This window comes from Microtus pennsylvanicus, chromosome 1, assembly GCF_037038515.1.
Source record: "Microtus pennsylvanicus isolate mMicPen1 chromosome 1, mMicPen1.hap1, whole genome shotgun sequence".
In the NCBI taxonomy this organism is placed as follows: Eukaryota; Metazoa; Chordata; class Mammalia; order Rodentia; family Cricetidae; genus Microtus; species Microtus pennsylvanicus.
In genome coordinates this window covers 112611350-112631475 of record NC_134579.1, presented here as the reverse complement: position 1 = coordinate 112631475, position 20126 = coordinate 112611350, and the positions used below count along the sequence as shown (strand labels likewise).

Genomic DNA, 20126 nt, shown 5'->3' with positions numbered 1-20126 from the left:
ACATATTCCCAGTGGCTCAGACGTGGAAACCAGTGTCTGTCAACTGACAGATGTGTGTGGTCTAGTCGTGAAATAAAATAGTATTTAGCTATAAAAGGGACAGAGATGGGCACAGCAGCACGTACCACCAGCACTCAGGAGACAGTGGCAGGAAGGCCAGGAGCCCGGGGCCAGCCTGAGCTACGCTACACAGGGGTTGGTTCCTTCCTTTCACACGCTCAGGTCATAAAGCTTCCTGAAGCAACTTGACTGCTCAGTCAGCTCACCAGGCCTGAACTCCTTCGGAATAAACTGTTGTTATTATTATTAATGATGATGATTATTATTTTCAAAAGCTATGCTTAGCACGACTGCCCACGTCTTTCCCGCAGGTGGATAAAGTGGTCCAGATGTTCGAGACCATGCTGACCCGCCACACGACGATGGTGGTGGGGCCCACAGGAGGGGGCAAGTCTGTGGTCATCAATACTCTGTGTCAGGCCCAGACAAAGTGAGTGTCCTGCTGGGGTGAGGGCGTTTGTCAGGACGGCGTCTTGGGAAGTGTTTGGTGAGAGCTTTGGCCGTCCATCTCATGGGATGTGTGTCTGCCCCAATCATGAGTTGTTTTCTGAGTGATGAGACCAAATACCTACAAAAAGAAGATTATGGGAATGAAGGACTTGTTCTGGCTCAGGATTTAAGAGGATGAAATCCAGCTTTTGAAAAATGATGCAGAGACTTTTTATTAATTATGAGAGCTTGGCCTTAGCTTAGGCTTGTTCCCAACTAGCTCTTAAAACTTAAGTTAACCTGTTTATATTAATCTACATTCTGCTGCGTGGCTCATTACCTCTCCTCGGTACCATTTTGTCCGACTTCCTCCACATCTGGCTGGCGAATCTACCATCTCAGATTCATTCCAGAGTTCTTGTCTCTGATTGGAAGTATTGCTTGTCCTCTCCTGCCTAGCTATTGGCCATTCGGCTGTTTATTAAACCAATTAGAAGATGGCTTAGGCAGGCGAGGAAGGAGAGCAACACAATAGCACGCCGTGTGATCAAATATCCCACAACAGACCCTCAATGAACTTTCTCCTCTTTCCAATTTTGTTTTCTCTGGCACCCCAGCCCATGGGATGGTCCCACTCACATTCAGGGAAGATCATTCACCCTTGGTTAAAGCTCTGAAAATGAGGCCAGAGAGACGGCTCAACAGTTGAGAGCACCTGCTGCTCTTGCAGAGGACCCTAGTTTGGTTCCCAGCACCCACATGAGTGCTGTAACTCCTAAACTCCAGTTTCAGGGGACGGGATGCTCTCTTCTGGCCTCCAGGGATATTTCATGCATGTAGTGCACAGACACAGGTTGACAAAACACTCATACACAGAAAACAATACATATTTAAAACTATTAAAAACTCCTCCACAGACACACCTGAAGCTGTCTCCTAGGTGACCCCAAATGCTGCCACTTTAACAATGAGGATCGGCCACCATAGCAACCCCCAAACTCAGTGTTTCTCCTGGCTTCATTGCCAACTCAGAACACACAGTAGGCGCTCCTACAGATTGTGACAGTCTGGTGGACTTGTGGAGTGAGCACCTTGCTGCACCTCTTAGGAAGACAGTGTCCAAGTTCAGTTACATCATCCCAGTACTTGCCATGGACAATGCTGGAGTGTCGCCCCCACAGACAACTTGTCACCAGGCCTGTGGGAAGGAGGAGGCGACTCTAACGTTTAATGTACTCTAAATCACATGGAAGGGCCAGTGAAATGGTTCAGAGCCAGTAAAGGTGCTGGCAGCCAAACCTGACAACCTGAATTTGAACCCCAGAATCCACAGGGTGGAAGGAGAGAACTGACTCCCAGAACTGTCCTCTGACACCCCCCCAATAAAATAAACTATAGTAATAATTACATAAATCACTAGAATTAGGAACATCCCAATGGCTCACTGTGGTGTGACAGTCTTAAATACTGAGCGGATTTTCTAGCTTCATGCTCCTCCCCTTGTCAATAGCTGGGCTCTAGACAGGCTTGGATGATTGCCAATATTCCAGGCAAACTCTAAATAGAGCCATTTGACCTGTGTGGCTCTAGCATTTCTAGGCTGCACAAAAAAATCTCAGGACTGAGTCTGGGAGACTGCCTGAGAGTTAGAGAACACCAATGGTTTGTATCAGCACAGGGTTTCCTTCAATTGGCAGTATAGTAGGAATCTACCATTACAGAGGAGTATGTGCTGGCCACTCGACTGGCAACACACAGAGCCAGGTGTGGTGGTGCAGGCCCACGATCTGGCAGGCAGAGTCAGGAGGATCACTATTAGTCTGAGGGCAGTCCTGTCTACTTAGTAATTTCTAGGCTAGCCCGGGCAACATAAAGAGACCCTGCCTCTGACCTTTCTTACAAAACAGAAACACAGATCAGTTTTAGAGTGGACTCCCATCTGCACTTCCTCTCACGGGTCTCGTGTATCCCCCTTTGGGGCTTGGTTGCTCTGAGCCATAGCTGAAGCTGTCTCTTTGGTTTAGGCTCGGGATAATGACGAAGTTATACATCTTGAACCCCAAAGCTGTGAGTGTCATTGAGTTATACGGCATCCTGGACCCCACCACTCGAGACTGGACAGATGGGGTGCTGTCAAACATCTTCAGGGAGATCAACAGGCCGACCGACAAAAAGGAACGGAAGTGAGTGTCTACCTCCCTAGCCAGAAGCCTGGGTTAGAGGTCATTTCTTTGGCATCCTTTAATTTTAAGCAGTTTCTTAGAATTTTTTTTCTGTACGACTTTGATGTTCCAGAATATTCCAGACCAGATATGTTATAGAAAGGTCAACGGAAATGTCACAGGGACGAGTTATCTCTCTCAGCATGGAAAATGTGTGATGTCTGTATGTCCAGCTATTCACAGTGCTGTAATCAGAGGTCTATCTCCCACCCGCCAGTTCCCAAATAACCACTCAGCAGCCTTATATTACTTATAAATGCTTGGCCAATGGCTCAGGCTTATTATTAGCTAGCTCTTATAGCTAAATTAACCCATATTTTTATCTATGCTTTGCCACGTGGTTCTTGGCTTGTTACCTCATTTTTTACATCTTGCTTGCTTGGCAGCTGACTGGTATCTGCCAGACTTTGCCTTTCTTCTCCTGAATCTCTTCTTGGATTTCTCACCTGGTTCTATCCTGCCTTGCCATAGGCCAAAGCAGCTTTATTTATCAACCAATGAGAGCAACACATATTCACAGTGTACAGAAAGACCATCCCACAGCACAGGGCCTTCTCTTCTTGACAAGGCATCATTTCCTCTATCTGTAGGGAGACACCTCAAGGGGGCACTAGCAGCCTGTTTCTCATCAACCCCACACGCAGTGGTTTGAATAGCTATTGTTACTTGTTTGAGTCAAATCTTTCTACCGTTGATGCAGATGGCAGGTCCCTGCTGTGAGGTGACAGAATTATAGAGTGTGGGTGGTAGCCACACAATGGAACTGGACACATGTGGCTTAGCCTCAGTTTGATAGAGCCCAGGGGTTGTGAAGAGAACACACTTATCCTTAGGAACTACATGCTGAATTATGAGGGGGAAAATTACCATATCTGTAACAGATCAAAGAGAGAGAGGAGGTAGGATGAGGGGGAGGGAGAAGAAAGGGAAGGAGGGAGAGAGAGAGACAGAGAGAGACAGGGAGAGAGACAGAGAGAGACAGGGAGAGAGAGAGAGAGAGAGAGAGAGAGAGAGAGAGAGAGAGAGAGAGAGAGAGAGAGAGACTGTGAATACAACAGTTTGAGAATCTGCCTGGCCCCCTCTGCTATTTTCTTATGAAGAGAACTGGCATGAACTGGCATGGAATTAGGAACCATCCTGATAATCTAGAACAATCTTGTCTTGAGATTTATTTATTTATTTTATGCATGTATGCCTGCATGTCAGAAGTGGGCATCAGATCCCACTATAGATGGTTGTGAGCCACCATGTGGTTGCTGGGAATTGAACTCAGGACCTCAGGAAGAACAGTCAGTGCTCTTAACCCCTGAGCCATCTCTTCAGTCCCCTTGTCTTGAGATCTTTAGCTAAGATCTCCCTCTCTCCCAGCTAACTGTAGCACATGGCAGCACACATCTGTAAACCTAGCATTTGGGATGCTGAGGCACAAGAGTTTTCAGCCAGCCTGAGCTACCTCATGAGACCCTGTCTGAAAATAAATAAATTGGGCTGGAAATGGCTTAGTGGTTACTGTCACTGTGTGCTCTTCCAGAGGACCAGGGTTCAGTTCCCACCACCCACATAGCAGCACTCAGTCATCTGCATCTCCAGGTCCAGCTGCCCTCTTCTGGCCACCTTGGGCACTGCATGCACGCGTGGCACAGATGTTCATGCAGACAAAACACTCATACATATGAAATAAAAATTTAAAAATTTTTTAAAATAAAGGAAACAAAAAAGAAATAACCAAGTTTTTTTAAAAAAAATAGTGATAAATTACAATTTATTCTTGTCTTCAGCTTTGCCCTCTGGACCATTACACTTTCGGTACCCATGATACTACTCATTCAGGCTTAGTGAATGGTCCCCTGCAGGGATATTGTAACTTCCAAGAACAAATGAAGATAAAGGCAGATAGTATGAGATGAAAAAGATGATGATTGCAACCTTCAAGCAAAACAAATGGCTCTAAAATGAACTGTAGAATACTAGTTGGCTCTGTAGTAAATGTCTGCATATTAAAATAATGTCGGTAATGTGTATTATTGATGAGTTCATCAGTGTATTAATCCAAGGATGGAAGGTCAGTTTGCCAAAGGATTGTGCTGGATTGTGTGTGATGTTCTCCAGGCCTCCAACATTAGCGAGTTACTCGGTATTTATGCACCACGCGGTCAGACACAAGGGCCAAGGGAATGCCCTGGGAAGTCCTGGCTGGAAAGCCCTGGGACAGCGGGGCCACTGGGGGAGCTCTGGGCTCTGTGACTTACCTCTCTTTGGTCACTGCAGGTACATTTTGTTTGACGGCGACGTGGATGCCTTGTGGGTGGAAAACATGAACTCAGTGATGGACGACAACAAGCTGCTGACCTTGGCCAACGGGGAACGCATCCGTCTCCAGGCACACTGTGCCCTGCTCTTTGAGGCAAGCGGTGCTGAGAGCCAGACTTGAACAGGGGCCTTGCTGTTAGTGCCTTTATTAGGGTAGACGATTATGAAAACACAGAAGCTGATGAGTGCCTCGCTTTGGTTTTTTAACATGACGTTTATCTACATCTGTGGACTCAGGTTTGTGTGTGGTCAGAGGCAACCTGTGGGAGTTGGTTCTTTTCTCCAGTGTGTGGGTCCCGGGGATTGAACGCGACTTGTAAGGCTTGGTAGCAAATGCTTTACTCTCTGAGCCCATCTTATTGGCCCCAACCCTTTGTTTACCATCCTCTTTCCTTTTCCCCTCTTTAAGCTAGAATTGACTGCTTTCATGTTTGTTTGTTTGTCTTCCAAGACAGGCTCTCACTGGTAGCTCCAGCTGTCCTGGAACTCACTGTAGACCACGCTGGTCTCGAACTCACAGAGATCCACCTGCCTCTGCTTCCCCAGTACTGGGATTAAAGGCGTGTGCACCCACACCTGTTTAGCTTGTCACTCTTTCTTTTACTAAATTTATCCATTAGTAGGATTGGAACGATGGCTCAGTGGCTAAGCGTGCTTGCTGCTTTTCCAGAGGACTTGAATTTGGCTCCTAGTATCCACACTGGGCAGCTTACAAACAGCCATCACCTGAGCTCTGTGGGATCTAAACCCCCTTTTCTGGCTTCCCAGGCACTACATGCACACAGTGTACCTACCTACACACACACACACACACACACACACACACACACAAAGTAAAAATATGAACTTTTAATTTATCCATTATTGCTGAACATGCTTGCAATCCCAGCGATTAGGAGGCCTCACAGGAGGCAGGAAGATTCCCATGAATTTGTCCCCAGTGTGGGCCACATAAGGAGTTCTTGGCCATCTATGAGTCTATAGCAAGACCTGATCTCACAGAAACAAAGCAAAAGTTAAAAACTTGACATATTATCTACTGACCGAGTCCTCTGAATCTGCTACCTCAGTTGTCAACCTTCCCTCCTCAGAACACGCATTTCTGAATTGTCTATCAGCGCACACCACTGACATTGTTTCAAATATGGGAATAGTTACTGCAGCGCCAACTAGCGTACTTTAATTCCTTCTTTGTCTTTCTAAAGTTTGTAGTCACCTTCCCTTCCTTTCATGCTATTTGCCTTTATCTTGATTAAGAAAGTCTTTCTACCACGTCAAGAATCGAGCCCTCCTGTTTGTCCCAGAGACCCCTCCCCGAGTCTCTCCGCCTCATTTTCTGTTATACATGTTTATACATTTCCTACTTTTGAACGGGCAGTCTACAACATTTATTTAATGAGAAGACGTCACATCAGACATGGGGTAATCTCACCGTGAACTCCACCTTCAGTTTAAAACCCCAACAGCTATACCGACTGTCTGGCATGGGCTTCGTGCCCTAGTGAGGCTTCGCACAGGGAAGGCCCTGGCGTGTGTGACCCAGGGCCTAGCAGCCGTGTCCAGAAGGGTCAGGAGCTGAGGGGTTCACTCTTTGCAGGTGGGAGACTTGCAGTACGCCTCTCCTGCGACCGTGTCTCGATGCGGGATGGTTTACGTGGACCCTAAGAACTTGAAGTACCAACCATACTGGAAAAAATGGCTGCAACAAGAAATACAAAACAAGGTGAGCACCATCCTTAGACAGCTGGAGCACAGCCAGCAACGCTGGACACCTGCCGGGGGCGTCCTTGAGCACCCAGCCCGAGGTCTCACCCAGCATCACGCGTGCTGGTGAGATGGGTGATGTCGTTGGCAGATTAGGCCAGGGATCAACTGATTTATGCAAAAAGGCAGATAAGAAACACTTTCAGCTGAGCCTGCCTAGGTTTGCCCCTGGGGTGGGGACACAGCCGGAGACAATACACACAGGAAGACATGGCTATAGCTAGCGGATGTTAACCCAGCTAGATTCTGGGTTTCAGTGTGCACACCTGGTTCAGATGGGTCCAGTTATGGAGAGAGGGGATGCCCCCTTCTGTGCCTTTACTCGGCTGGCCGAGTGCCGTGTGCAGACGAACCAGTTTGCCCTGCCGTTGAGATCTGATGGCTTCAGCTGACTGCTGGCCTGCCCACAGTGGCCCCAGCTTCACAGCAGGACTCACTGAGAGTGATGGATGTGACAGGCATGTATGCATGGTGGCTTCAGTCCCATCCAGAGGCCGGGACCTCGTTTTCACAGGTGGTCGAGATGTCTCTCTAGAAGGGCCACGAGACTGTGTGGATTGGAAAGCAGGATATAATTTTCCCAGAGTAGAGAAGGCCAGGGGAACCAGGGCCATCAGAAGCAATGTCACATGGGAGGATTTTCTCCATGGGACTCTTAAAGACCCACAAGTTCCTTGGTGGGGCACTGGCACCATGCTGAAAGAGCACTTCTAGCTAAGACTGACTTTTTTTGTTTTTTTTTTGGTTTTTCAAGACAGGGTTTCTCGGTGTAGCTTTGACCTGTCCTGGGACCCACTCTGTAGACCAGGCTGGCCTCAAACTCACAGAGATCTGCCTGCCTCTGCTTCCTGAGTGATGGGATTAAGTACACACTTATGCACACACACACACACACACACACACACACACACACACACACTTTCATGCATATGAGTGCAGTGTCCATAGAGGCCAGAAAAGGTCATCAAACCCCCGAGGCTAGAGTTGCAGGCAGTTGTGAGCTGCCCACTGTGGGTCCTCTACAAGAGTAGTACACCATCTTTTTGTTGTTGTTGTTTTTTAAATGTTTATTTATTTATTTACTTATTTACTTAACAGACCCCTTTACAGATGGCTGTGAGCCACCATGTGGTTGCTGGGAATTGAACTCAGGACCTTTGGAAGAGCAGGCAATGCTCTTAACCTCTGAGCCATCTCTCCAGCCCTTGTTGTTGTTGTTGAGACAGGGTTTCTCCATGTAGCCCTGGCTATCCTGGAACTCTATCTGTAGACCAGGCTGACCTTGAATTTAGAGATCTGCCTGCCTCTGCCTCCAGAGTGCTGGGATTGAAGATGTGCGCCACCACCGCCTGGCAACAGTTCACCATCATTTTTTAAATATGCATTTTATGATTTCATGTGTATTAGTGCTTGCCTGAACCTAGGTATGGCACTGTGTACATGGTCATGCCCAGGGAAGTCAGAAGAGGGTGTCAGATCCCCTGGGACTGGAGTCAGAACCTGTTGTGAGCCACCGTGTGGGTGTAGAGAATTGAACCCAATTCCTCTGTAAGAGCAGCCAGTGCTCTTAAGGCTGAGCCACGGCTCCAGCTTTAGTACACCTGCTGAGGTCATCACCACAGCTGTTTCTCGCCCTTGTCGGGACAAGAAAAACCCCTGATAACTTCCAGTTAAAAGGATCCCGGAGCAGGACCTGGTGGCGCACACCTTTAATTCCAGCACTCGGGTGGAGGAGTCAGGTAAATCTCTGTGAGTTCGAGGCCAGCCTGGTCTACAAAGTGAGTTCCAGGACAGCTGGGGCTACACAGAGAAACCTGTCTTGGAAAAACAAAAAAATAGAAACAAAAACAAAAGGATTCTTGGAAAGGATTTGGGTGTCTCCTCCGCAGGTAGAGCAAAAGTATTTAAATGACCTCTTTGAGAAATACGTGCCCTCGCTCATCGACATGATCATAGAGGGGATAGTGGACGGGAGACAGGGAGAGAGGCTCAAGATGGTGGTTCCTCAGACAGACCTGAACATGGTAAGAACACTCCACTGCTGAGGGCGGGAAAGGCAGACTTCCTGAGAGATGGACCCCTGCAGTGGGGGAGGGGCTTAAAGGGAGCAGAGATGGCTGATGGGTGAATGTCAGGGTTCATTCTTGTGACCCCCCCCCCCCCCCCCCATGCAAGCTAAGGGGCCAGGCTCCATGTGTCCAAGCCAATATGGCGGGTGTCGATGCCCTCACCATGGGATAGGGAACCTCAGGACTCAGGATAGATTACATCATGGGGTTTAGAAAGAGGGGCTGAAACAGGCTTTCTGTGACCAGGTAACCCAGTTAACCAAGATGATGGATTCGCTACTAGAAGGGGAAATTGAGGACCTTGACCTGCTGGAGTGCTTCTTCCTGGAGGCTCTCTACTGCTCACTCGGCGCCTCCCTGCTCGAGGACGGGAGGATCAAATTTGACGAGAGCATCAAACGCCTCTCATCGATGCCCACTGCAGACACAGAAGGGGTCTGGGCCCGTCCTGGAGAGCTCCCAGGTAGGAATCTTGACCCCTTCTTTGGTGCAGGCTTACAGAAGAGGTGAACTTGCTTCTCCTTGTTCCTGCCTGTGTCATGTGGCCGGTGCTATGCTCAGGGCTTCAAGTGTGTCACCTGCTCCAGAAGGTCAACCCCTGAGTCACCACTGCAGGAGGAGGCGGTGCCTCTGACTCCATCTTGGCCCCTTCTGCTCCGGCTCTGGCTGAGCTCTCCATACCTGACACACTCCAGGGTTCCCCATTTTCCTCTGGGCTCCCCCAAATATCTCCATAGACCAGCAGATAAGTCACAGGAGAGTACCTTATAAAGGGTTTAAAATTTTGCATGAGTATGTGTGCCCTTAAATAGAACCAGGTGGAGCCCACAGGTAGCCTTCCGCTTGGAGAAGTGGTCTGAGAGATGGGTGGGCATGGCACACGTGTGAATGGGGATCCTTGCGAGGAAACGGTCTGGGGAAGGGGTGCAAATGGCGGGCACAGCTCCAGCTCTGAAGCTATCTTTGACACCATGCTTCTTCTTTTCTTTCCCGCCCTGTCTTTGCCAGATATCCTTATGGGTTATGGGTCATGGGTTACGGGTCATGGGTAACGGGGTCACGGGTCATACCTATACTTCTCCAGTCTCAGAATTCAGCATCTGCATCAAAATTTTCTGTTTATTTGCCCCTACCCTTGCCTGGACCACCAACATCTGTAATGGCAGGGTCATGGCCTTGCGCTCGGGGTTATGTCTCTAAGGAAGGACTGGTGGCTAACTCCAAGAAGTAGCACTGGTTCAAAAGTCGCAGCATCAATTCTGAGTACTCTCTGAGGACCTATCCCATGAAGGAGCAGCACGCAAGCCTGAGTGTGCTCCGAGGTGAACAGGCAACTCATTCCAGATGCATTAGACCCTAGCCCACTCTCAAGTCTATGACCAAAACAACACGGACCCTTGTTCCCCTAGGGCATCTTCCCAGCCTGTACGACTTCCATTTCGATCCCAAGCGGAACCACTGGATCCCGTGGAGCAAGCTAGTTCCTGAGTATATTCACAGCCACGAGAAGAAATTTGTCGACATCCTGGGTGTGTAAGCAGCAGCCCTGCTCTCAGCTTCTTGGTGTGAGTGGGTATGAGTGGGCGTGAGAAGACGACCATGGCCTCATTGGCAACTGAGTGCCATCCGTGGAACTGGCTGGGAGTGACTAGAGGGTGGCCCCATGGGCCCCTTGGGGTCCCACTTTGTCCTACGCCTCTGAGCACCTCTGTGTGTGTGACCTGGGTTTCTCCTGCAAGCCGATGCCCGTGATAGCCTGTTCTCCACTTTCCTTTACATCTCCTAGGACACCCCAGCCACAGAGCCGGCTGGGCACAGGGAGGGCAGGAGGGAAGCCACAGCAGAGGCTGACAGTGGGCATGGACCTTGAGTGCCCTGATTCACCTGTATGATAATATAGTAAGCATGTCTGGTCCGGTGCGTGGTGTTTCCGGAGCGAGACATCTGCATTTTTTCAGCCCCCCTGCCCCGCCAATTGAAGCCTTCCCTGGGATAGTGGGTGGCCTGGGCCTGACTGTGTGATGATGCTACCTTCAGCAGAGGTTTTCAGGAAATCGGTCCAGCAGGTGCCTGAGGTGTGAGTCGGGGAGAAGTGGGGTTTTCATTCTGAGTGCAAATCAGATGGAGTTCGGGGAGCAGGGTGGTTGAAGTCGGCGGAGCTGCCACATCGCTTTGCCAAGGAAATGTGTTATACTCAATTATACACTTTGATTGGGCTGCCTCTTACTGAATGCACGGGACTCCGTGTGAGTGCCAGGCAGCCGACTGCTCAGAGTTCCTGTGACACTCCGATTCTTCCATCTTTCAGTTCACACAGTAGATACGACCCGCACCACCTGGATACTGGAGCAGATGGTTAAAATCAAGCACCCCGTTCTTTTGGTGGGTGAATCGGGCACTTCTAAGACAGCCACTACCCAGAACTTCCTTAAGAATCTGAGCGAGGAGACTAACGTAAGCGTTTGTATTAGTTACCTGTTTCTGTGTGACAAGCTGCCCCAGCTCCCGGTGGCTTAGTGCCACAAGCCCTATTACCTCTCAATTTCAGGGGTCAGGACTCTGTTGTGGCTTAGCTGGGTGACTCAGGGTCAGATTCCCTCATGGAATTGTAGTTAAGGTTGTTGAAGGCTGCGTTTGTTTGAAGGCCTGACTAGGGCTGGATGACCATCTTCCAAGACAGCATTTCATGTGACTGAAAGTCTTAGATCCTCAGCGTGGGCCTCTCCGAGGAATGCTTGACTGTGCTTGTCTTAGACCTTTGCTATAACAGAAGACCCGAGACAGGGTAGGTTACAAAGAGTAGCCATTTACTTAACTCAGCTCTTGGGAGCCAGGAAGTCCAAGAGCATGGTGCTGCCATTGGACGGGCGAGGGCCTTTGTGGTGTGCGGGGACATGGAGGGTGGGGAAGCAAAACATGGTGAGAAGGAGCAAGCCTGCCAGAGGAGGCCACTTTCAAAAAAGACAAGCCACGTGAGTTTGACTCTCCATCCGATTGCCCTCAGCGCTCTTGGGAGCCTCCGAAGCTCGAATACATGGGAGCCTGGGCGTATTCCGTCCACAGCAGTGACATGCAAGGGCAGCTGGCTTCCTTCATGGCAGAAATCCACACGGCAGAAGCCACCGAGTTCCTTGTGACATGGTGTCAGAAACTCACTATACCAGAAATGCAGACAAATGTGTTTCTTTTCACAATGTCAGAGTCTACTAAATAAGAAATTCACAAGGTTTAGAAGTTTTGTTTATTTTTTCTAGACAGGGTTTCTCCATGTAGCCCTGGTTTTCCCGGAACTTGCTCTGTAGACCAGGCTGGCCTCAAATTCTGCCTCCAGAGTGCTGGGTTTAAAGGTGTGCACCACCACCGCCTTGCCAAGGTTTAGCAGTTTCAATGACAGTTATCACAAAGTCCACCTACCTTGGTAGCTCGGGCAAGGTGATGGCAATTCTTTATCCCTGTTTTCATGACTGATACTAACTCTCACAGCACACCTTAGATATGCCATTTATCTGTGTGTTTATATATGGATGACAGAGGGGACACAAATCAGAGAGGCCACAGCAGAGCTCAGGGGGTCTCAGAAGTGTGTTGAGAGTCTGTATCGACGATAATGAACCCAATCAGAGCCAAAAGGGCATCAGGTTCAAGAGCACAACTGTGGAATCTTTAGCTGCCAGGTTAAAAAACTGAACTGGGTCAGGAAACAGCAGGCCAGGTCCAGGTCCAGACAGGTGAACAGATGGACTGGCTGGCAGTTGAGCACTCTATGTCAGAGCAGGGGACAGAGCCAAGTCAGCAAGTCCTTGGTCCTCAATGCGCACTAGGTGTCACGATAGGCCGGTGTGCAGCCGGGTTATCGCAGTATTGGGTGTCACTATAGATCTGTGTGCAGCTGGACCATCGCAGTATTCCGTGTCACGATAGGCCGGTGTGCAGCCGGGTTATCGCAGTATTGGGTGTCACTATAGATCTGTGTGCAGCCGGGCCATCGCAGTATTGGGTGTCATTATAGGTCTGTGTGCAGCTGGACCATCGCAGTATTGGGTGTCACGATAGGCCGGTGTGCAGCCGGGCCATCGCAGTATTGGGTGTCACTATAGGTCTGTGTGCAGCTGGACCATCGCAGTATTCCGTGTCACGATAGGTCTGTGTGCAGCCGGGCCATCGCAGTATTCCGTGTCACGATAGGTCTGTGTGCAGCTGGACCATCACAGTATTCGGTGTCACGATAGGCCGGTGTGCAGCCGGGCCATCGCAGTATTGGGTGTCTATCGCTTTTTGGGGTCCAGACAAGGGAGTTCCACACTTTCTTTGGTCTGGTCTGATAAGTCCTTGCACCTCATTTCCCTGACATTATTTTAATACACTCATGTGCCCCCACAATTTTGGTTCTCCCCAGTAAACGTGGTTTGTTTTCTACTCCCAAGAATAAGTCCTTATTCAGTCTGTGCTGGATGGGGGGGGTACGTGACCGATGGTGCCATTTCTGGGTGTCCCTCCCCCCACCCAGAGATTATAGGAATCCTTCTCCCTCAAAATGGAGTCAAAAGCAGCTTGTCAAACGGAGTCTCCTAAGACCGTGTACAGCCTACGTGGACATAGCCTTGCACGCACCACCTATTCACATTCTTCCATGCTACCTGGGCCACACAGGGAGTCCTCTGAGCCCCTCGATTGGACTTGGGGTACAGGTGATGGAGGGCCATCATGGAGGTTAGCTGTTACATTCTCTGTGATCCTTTCGCGTGTTCTAGAACTTGGTCACATGTGGGAAAGTCTGCTATGAACAGGGCCCCAGGCCAGCTGCCAGCACAGGAGAAGTTGCAGCTCACATAGACACACTCTGGGGACTCACAGTGGGGTATGAGGAGGATACCGGGAACATGAGGGTGTATCCAGGTGGCAAGAAGGATTCTGGGTTTGTCCTTCACACGCTGTCATGCCGAGGGACCTGTTCATGCTCTCTCCACCCCTCTACTGGCTCTAACCCTTTTCTGTTCTCACAGTCTGCTCTTGTGGATTCTGTCCATCCTGTGCTTTTCTGTTTTGGTTGTCACTATGCTGGTGACACTCTTTTCTGTGATAAAACACCATGACCACAGCAGCTTAGAGAAGGAAGAATTGATTTCGGGGCTTAGGGTCAAGAGGGATGAGTCCATCACCATCATGGGGAAGTGTATCAGAAGTACCAGGCATAGCAGAAGGAACAGCCGAGAGCTCGCATCTCAACCATAAGCAGGAAACAGAGTACTAACTGGGAATGGCCCGTGGCTTTTGAAATCTCAAAGCCTGCCCCTTCCTCCAGCAAGGCCACACCTCCTAAGCTTCCCCAGACATTGCCAACAACCTGGGACCGAGCATTCAAATGCCCCAGACATCTTATTCAAATCCCTACAGTAAGAGATGCTTATTTCAGCTCTGGAACCTCAGAAGACAGAGACAGTCGGATGTGGTGGCACACAACTTAATCCCAGCACTCTGAAGCAGAGACAGAGAGGTCCCTGTGATTACTGGGCTAGCCTGGTCTACACAGTGAGTCGCAGGATACCCAGAGCTACATAGAGAGACTCTTTCTCAGCAAAGAAGGCAGAGATGCCCCCTGCTTCTTTCTCTGATGCTTTTAATTCTGTGCCTTCTCTACTCCTGTGGCTTCTGGAAGCCACATGGGCCTCAGGGACATCTCTGCGAGAAATGTTGGATGGGTCAGGCCTGCCTGCCTCTCTCCTCGGATGCAGTCACTTGCAATGTGGCGTATTTATTTTTAAAGGTGCCAGGGTGGAGGGCACAGGGTTGCTGTTAGAAGCTGAGAGGAATCCGTGTTCTGAGTCTTCTGTGTGCATCTTCGCTTTCCTAGGACCCTGTCCCTAGACCCCACTGGCTGCAAGCAGACAGACACACAGACGACCATTGGCACACATGCATGTGTACTCGTGGCCAGCTGGGTTGGAGGACATTTGAAAAGTCAGTTGTTCCCAAAGTGTGGTCCTCAGACAACTTTGGCACCAGCTGGGAAGTTGTTTAAATACTTCACTGATTGAACCCTGGGGGCTACCGAGCTGTGTGCTTCAGCAGTCCAGTTGGGCTGGTATATGGCTGACTATGAGCATCTGTATGTGTGTGAATGTGTATGTGTGTGTGTGTGCGCGCACAAGCACTGTATGAGTATAATATGAGAATAGTTCTTCTAAGGGCACAAGAAAGAGAGAGAAGAGAGAGAGAGAGACCTTTGTCTCTGGACAAAGAGAACATTTTCCCTCCAGCGAGGAGGTCCAGCAGGAAGCCTCTGGTTGGTTGTTCATGCTTTCTTTAGCCTCCTTATTAGCCTGCAGTTGCCTTGAAAGCAATTTATGTTTAAAACTCCTCTGCCGTAGAGAGTGGTAGAGCAGTTGTCGTTGAAGTCATCTCTTCAGGCTCTTAAAGGTCAGACAGCTGCCTTTTTAGAGGCCACCACCTCCCCTACCACATACCATCATGTGGCTTTCTAATCACCCGGATAGAAAGGACCAAGGAACAGTTCTACCCAAGTCCAGCTCGGTGAACCAAATGAGTGTGACCGGAGTCCCTTTCAGAAGCCGGACGACATGTAGGTAATAGTTAAGGCTGTATATGGTAGAGAGGGTTTGGAGTCTTTCTAATCCTCCTCCCCTTGATGAGGGGGTGTTAGTGGGTCCAACCTTTGGATGGTCTTCTGTGGGAAATCACAGCCTCTCTGATTTCAAGATGGTGTGGCCTTGGGGACAGCATTTCACAGCCTGCATTGTCCCAAGGCTCATGAGTGGCAGCATGCAATCTAACAGGAGGAAAGAGGGTGTTGTTAGGACAGGTCACTGTGTAACCCTGGCTGGCCTGGCCTTGCATTCACAGAGATCCTCCTGCCTCTGACAGGGTCTCACCGTGTAACCCTGGCCAGCCTGGTCTTGCACTCACAAAGATCCTCCTGCCTCTGCCTCTTGAGCATGCCATCATGCCCACCTCTGACTTTAGCTCTTAAAAATGATGACTCACGGACCTGCATCGGTTCTAGACGGTCAGTTGGAAGCCAGTTGTTTGCCCTCTGCTCTGTTGCAGATTGTGCTGATGGTCAGTTTCTCCTCACGTACCACATCCCTGGACATCCAGAGAAATTTAGAAGCAAATGTGGAGAAGCGGACGAAGGACACATATGGGCCACCCATGGGGAAGCGCCTGCTGGTGTTCATGGATGACATGAACATGCCAAAGGTGGGCGGGGCTTATAGAGGTGGGATAGGTCTGTGTGTGTGAGTGTGTAAGTTCGTGTCTTTTAAGATTTTTTATTATTTAAGACTAATTTTAAATTTTATGTTTATGGGTGTGTACCTGTGTGTATATATGCCACATGAACTCAAAAGACCAGAGGAAGGTGTCATCCCCTGGAGCTGGAGTTACATGTGGTTGTAAGCTGCCTGACATGGGAGCTAGGAACAGAACTCTGATCCTCTGGAAGAGCAGCAAGTGTTTTCAACTCTGTACATCTGCAACATGTCTGACCATCTATACATTGTCCACTCATGGATTTAGTCACCTATTTACCTCCTGTTTCATTTATCCACAGACCTGAAGCTTTTATTCTTCATCTGTATGTTAAGAAATCTGTAAAACCCATCCATCCACCTATCCATCTACTCACCCACCGGCCTACAGAATCCATCCATCCATCCATCCATCCATCCATCTATCCATCTATCCATCCACTTACCCATTCAAACATCCATCCATCCACCTCTCCACCTATCCATCCATCCATCCATCCATCTACCCATTTATCCATCCATCCATCCAAACATCCATCCATCCAAACATCCATCCATCCAAACATCCATCCATCCATCCATCCAAACATCCATCCAAACATCCATCCATCCACCTATCCATCCATCTAAACATTCATCCATCCATCCAAACATTCATCCATCCACCTATCCATCTACCCACCCACCCATTCATCCACCCACCCATTTATCCATCCATCCATCCATCCATCCATTCAAACATCCATCCATCCAACCATCCATTCATCATCCATCCATCCATCCAAACATCCATCCATCTATCCATCCACCCACCCATCTTTATATCTATCCATCGACTTACCCATTAATCTACCTATCCACCCATATACCACCCACCCACCTACCCACGCACCTAGCCACCTACTTATCTATCCATCCATCCACTTAGCCATCCACCCACTCACCCATCCATTCCATTTGCTGAACTCCTCCTGGGAACCTGGCACTGTGAGGCGTGTAAGCCTCAGCAGTCGCTGCCTTCATGGAATGCAGTGTGGTGAAGGAGACCGATTTTAAGCCTCTGGTGTGAATAGGCAGTTATAGGCTTGGGAAGCCATAGGAGGCCAACCCGGAATGCTCAGGGGGAAACAGGAGAGGTGAACATTTTAGGTCGGCATTGCCTCGCCCAGCTCTGCTTTTCAATACTGGTCTTCTCTTTCCTTCCAGGTGGATGAGTATGGTACCCAGCAGCCCATTGCCTTGCTGAAGTTGCTGCTGGAAAAGGGCTTCTTATACGACCGTGGGAAAGAGCTCAACTGTAAGAGTATCCGGGACCTGGGCTTCATTGCTGCCATGGGGAAGGCAGGAGGGGGCCGCAATGAGGTGGACCCCAGGTTCCTCTCACTGTTCAGTGTCTTCAACGTCCCTTTCCCGTCAGAGGAGTCTCTGCGCTTGATCTACTACTCCATCTTGAAGGGCCACACCTCGGTAACCGGGCTCTCTCCACAAGTCTGAACTGGAGGAAAACGTGTTGGGTGGGAGCATGTGCAGGGCTGATTTATGTACCCTAGCCTGGGGTCTGTGCACTCCAAGGCTTTGTCCAGGAGGGGAGAGTGTGGTGTGAGGAGCAGGAAGAACTGTGAGCCTTGTTGGAAGCTATTTAACTACAGATGAGGTCATATACCACTGTTGAATACCCCGCAAGACAGTCAGAGCAGGTCAAATAGTGAGCTATACACACACACACACACACACATGCACGCACACACACATACACATACATGCACACACATGCACGCACACACGCAAAGAAAAAGTAAAATTAGCCGGGCAGTGGTGGCACACGCCTTTAATCCCAACACTCGGGAGGCAGAGGCAGGCGGATCTCTGTGAGTTCGAGGCCAGCCTGGTCTAGAAAGAGCTAGTGCCAGGACAGGAACCAAAATAAAAAGCTACGGAGAAACCCTGTCTCGAAAAAAAATCAAAAAAAAAGTAAAATTCACATAATTTAAAATTTATTATTTTAGCCATTTTAACACATACAATTTAGAAACATTTGGTCCATTCAGTCTTGCTAACTAGTCTCACTGTGTAAATAGAACACTTTTTTTAAATCATAGGAAACCTGTACCCATTACAGATTCCCCTCTCTCCAAGTCCCGGGAAGCCACGCAGCCTCTGAAGCCTGGCTTCTCTCACTTAGCACCAGGTTCTCAAGATGCATCCACGAGTCAGTGTTCCGCTCCTCTCCCTGACCAAACGCTAGTCTGTCATGAAGCCACAACATTTCGCTCATCCATTCTTCTGCCAATAGACATGACGCTCTTTTCATTCTTTTAAAGAACTTTAATGAGAGCATCGGGGGCGTGAGCCGGAAACTGACATTCTGCACGTTAATGCTTTACAAAATTATTGTTCAAGATCTCCCTCCCACCCCTTCGAAGTTCCATTACATCTTCAACCTCCGAGACCTGTCCCGAGTTTTCAATGGCCTTGTCCTCACTAATCCAGATCGGTGAGTTTGGGGCTCGTTTGTTTTACTAAGATATACCCTAAAGCGGCCGTTGCCAAACTTTCGCAGGGTCACCCAAGACCACGGGAAAACACAGGTATCAACATCATGACTCATAACCGTAGCAAAGTTTTAGCAGTGAAAATAATTTCATGGTTGGAGGTCACGACAACATGAGGAACTGTATCAAAGGGTTGGATGATGTTAGAAGGTTGAATGGCGGCTTTGGTTGGAACTTCTCAATGAATCAAACAGGTCACAAAAATGTGTCAGTGAATCACACAGCATCCGTGAGCACATGGATGGAGAATACAGATTAAGCCTTAGGGTGACAGCAAATGCTCCTTGACCCCCAAAGCTGGGGTGTGTACAGTGTCTTGGTCCCTCCAGTGGGATGGTTTTGCTGCCTTACCTGCCCAGCCCTGCAGCTGGATCTGCGTGGAGCCTGCGGCTAGTCTGGCTACAGCATTTCCAGCTGAGGATGGTGCATTTCCAGCTGAGGATGGTGCATCTCCAGGAGTCGCCAGACACAGCACAGAAAGGGTTAGGACTGGAAGAGTCTCAGGAACGCCAGACTCCCATCTTTCCGGAGCAGCTTCAGTCTCTGTGGATCTGCAGGGAGGGACTGAACTATGTGGGCCCACACCAGCAGCCGGCGACACTGAGGGACAGCAGAGGGCTCTTTGTGGTCTTTGCCCTGCCTTGGAGGGCCGTGGATGGTTTACAGTGGCCGTCTTCCTGTTCCTAGTCTTTTGGACGGGGTGATGATGGCTCTGCTAGAATTAGAGAAAGTTCTAGAAGTAGGGCTAGGAAAAGGAGCAGCCCTGAGACTGATGCTAAGTTCATACAGGGTTTGGGCTGTTCATGTGACTGGCAAGAAGGCTCCATTTCCTCCTTACAGTAGGATGAGCTGTGGGTGATGACTGTCACCTCCATATTTAATTTGTTAGCTTCCAGATTGTGCTCCCCCCGTCCACCGGAGCCCTCTCCCCCCAGGAGACCTGGTGAACGACAACATTGCCCTTCCTTTGTGTAGGTTTCAGACGGTGACTCAAATGGTCAGGGTGTGGAGAAATGAGTGCCTGCGGGTTTTCCATGACCGGCTCATCAACGAAGTAGACAAGCAGCTGGTGAGTGGGAACCCCACGTAAAGTCTGAGTAAGACACATGGCAGCGGTGCTGGCAAGATGGTTCAGTGGGCGCTGCAGCCAAGCCTGATGATCCAAGTCCATCCCTGGGGCCCAGATGGTGGGAGGAGAGAACTGACGCCTGGAAGTTATCTTCTGCCCTCTATGTGTGCACCCAAGCATAAATAAGAATATGTAATTGAAAAACAGACAATTGAAAAAGAGGGTTTAGAAAAAAAATAAGACCAAAAGAAACCAACACAGGTTTCTCACAAAACCAACTCACACAGGATGTTCACAGCAGAAGGATAGGTTCCACTAGGGAAGGTCGAGGCAAATTATCCCACCGAAAACGGTAAATTCTCTCTTCCTGCCAAGTGTATGCA

General features: G+C 49.3%; 1 protein-coding gene across 1 annotated transcript in view; it reads left to right on the top strand.

Annotated features, from left to right (window-relative positions):
• The window catches only part of Dnah10 (dynein axonemal heavy chain 10), a 122020-nt gene that overhangs the window by 62677 nt on the left and 39217 nt on the right, over positions 1 to 20126 (top strand). Inside the window, exons 38-49 of the mRNA XM_075978710.1 lie at positions 372 to 490; positions 2514 to 2672; positions 4980 to 5115; positions 6619 to 6744; positions 8675 to 8809; positions 9101 to 9317; positions 10264 to 10383; positions 11163 to 11308; positions 15920 to 16072; positions 17329 to 17589; positions 18444 to 18616; positions 19650 to 19743. Coding sequence (XP_075834825.1) covers positions 372 to 490; positions 2514 to 2672; positions 4980 to 5115; positions 6619 to 6744; positions 8675 to 8809; positions 9101 to 9317; positions 10264 to 10383; positions 11163 to 11308; positions 15920 to 16072; positions 17329 to 17589; positions 18444 to 18616; positions 19650 to 19743 — 1839 coding nt within the window. The remainder of the gene's footprint in view (positions 1 to 371; positions 491 to 2513; positions 2673 to 4979; positions 5116 to 6618; positions 6745 to 8674; positions 8810 to 9100; positions 9318 to 10263; positions 10384 to 11162; positions 11309 to 15919; positions 16073 to 17328; positions 17590 to 18443; positions 18617 to 19649; positions 19744 to 20126) is intronic.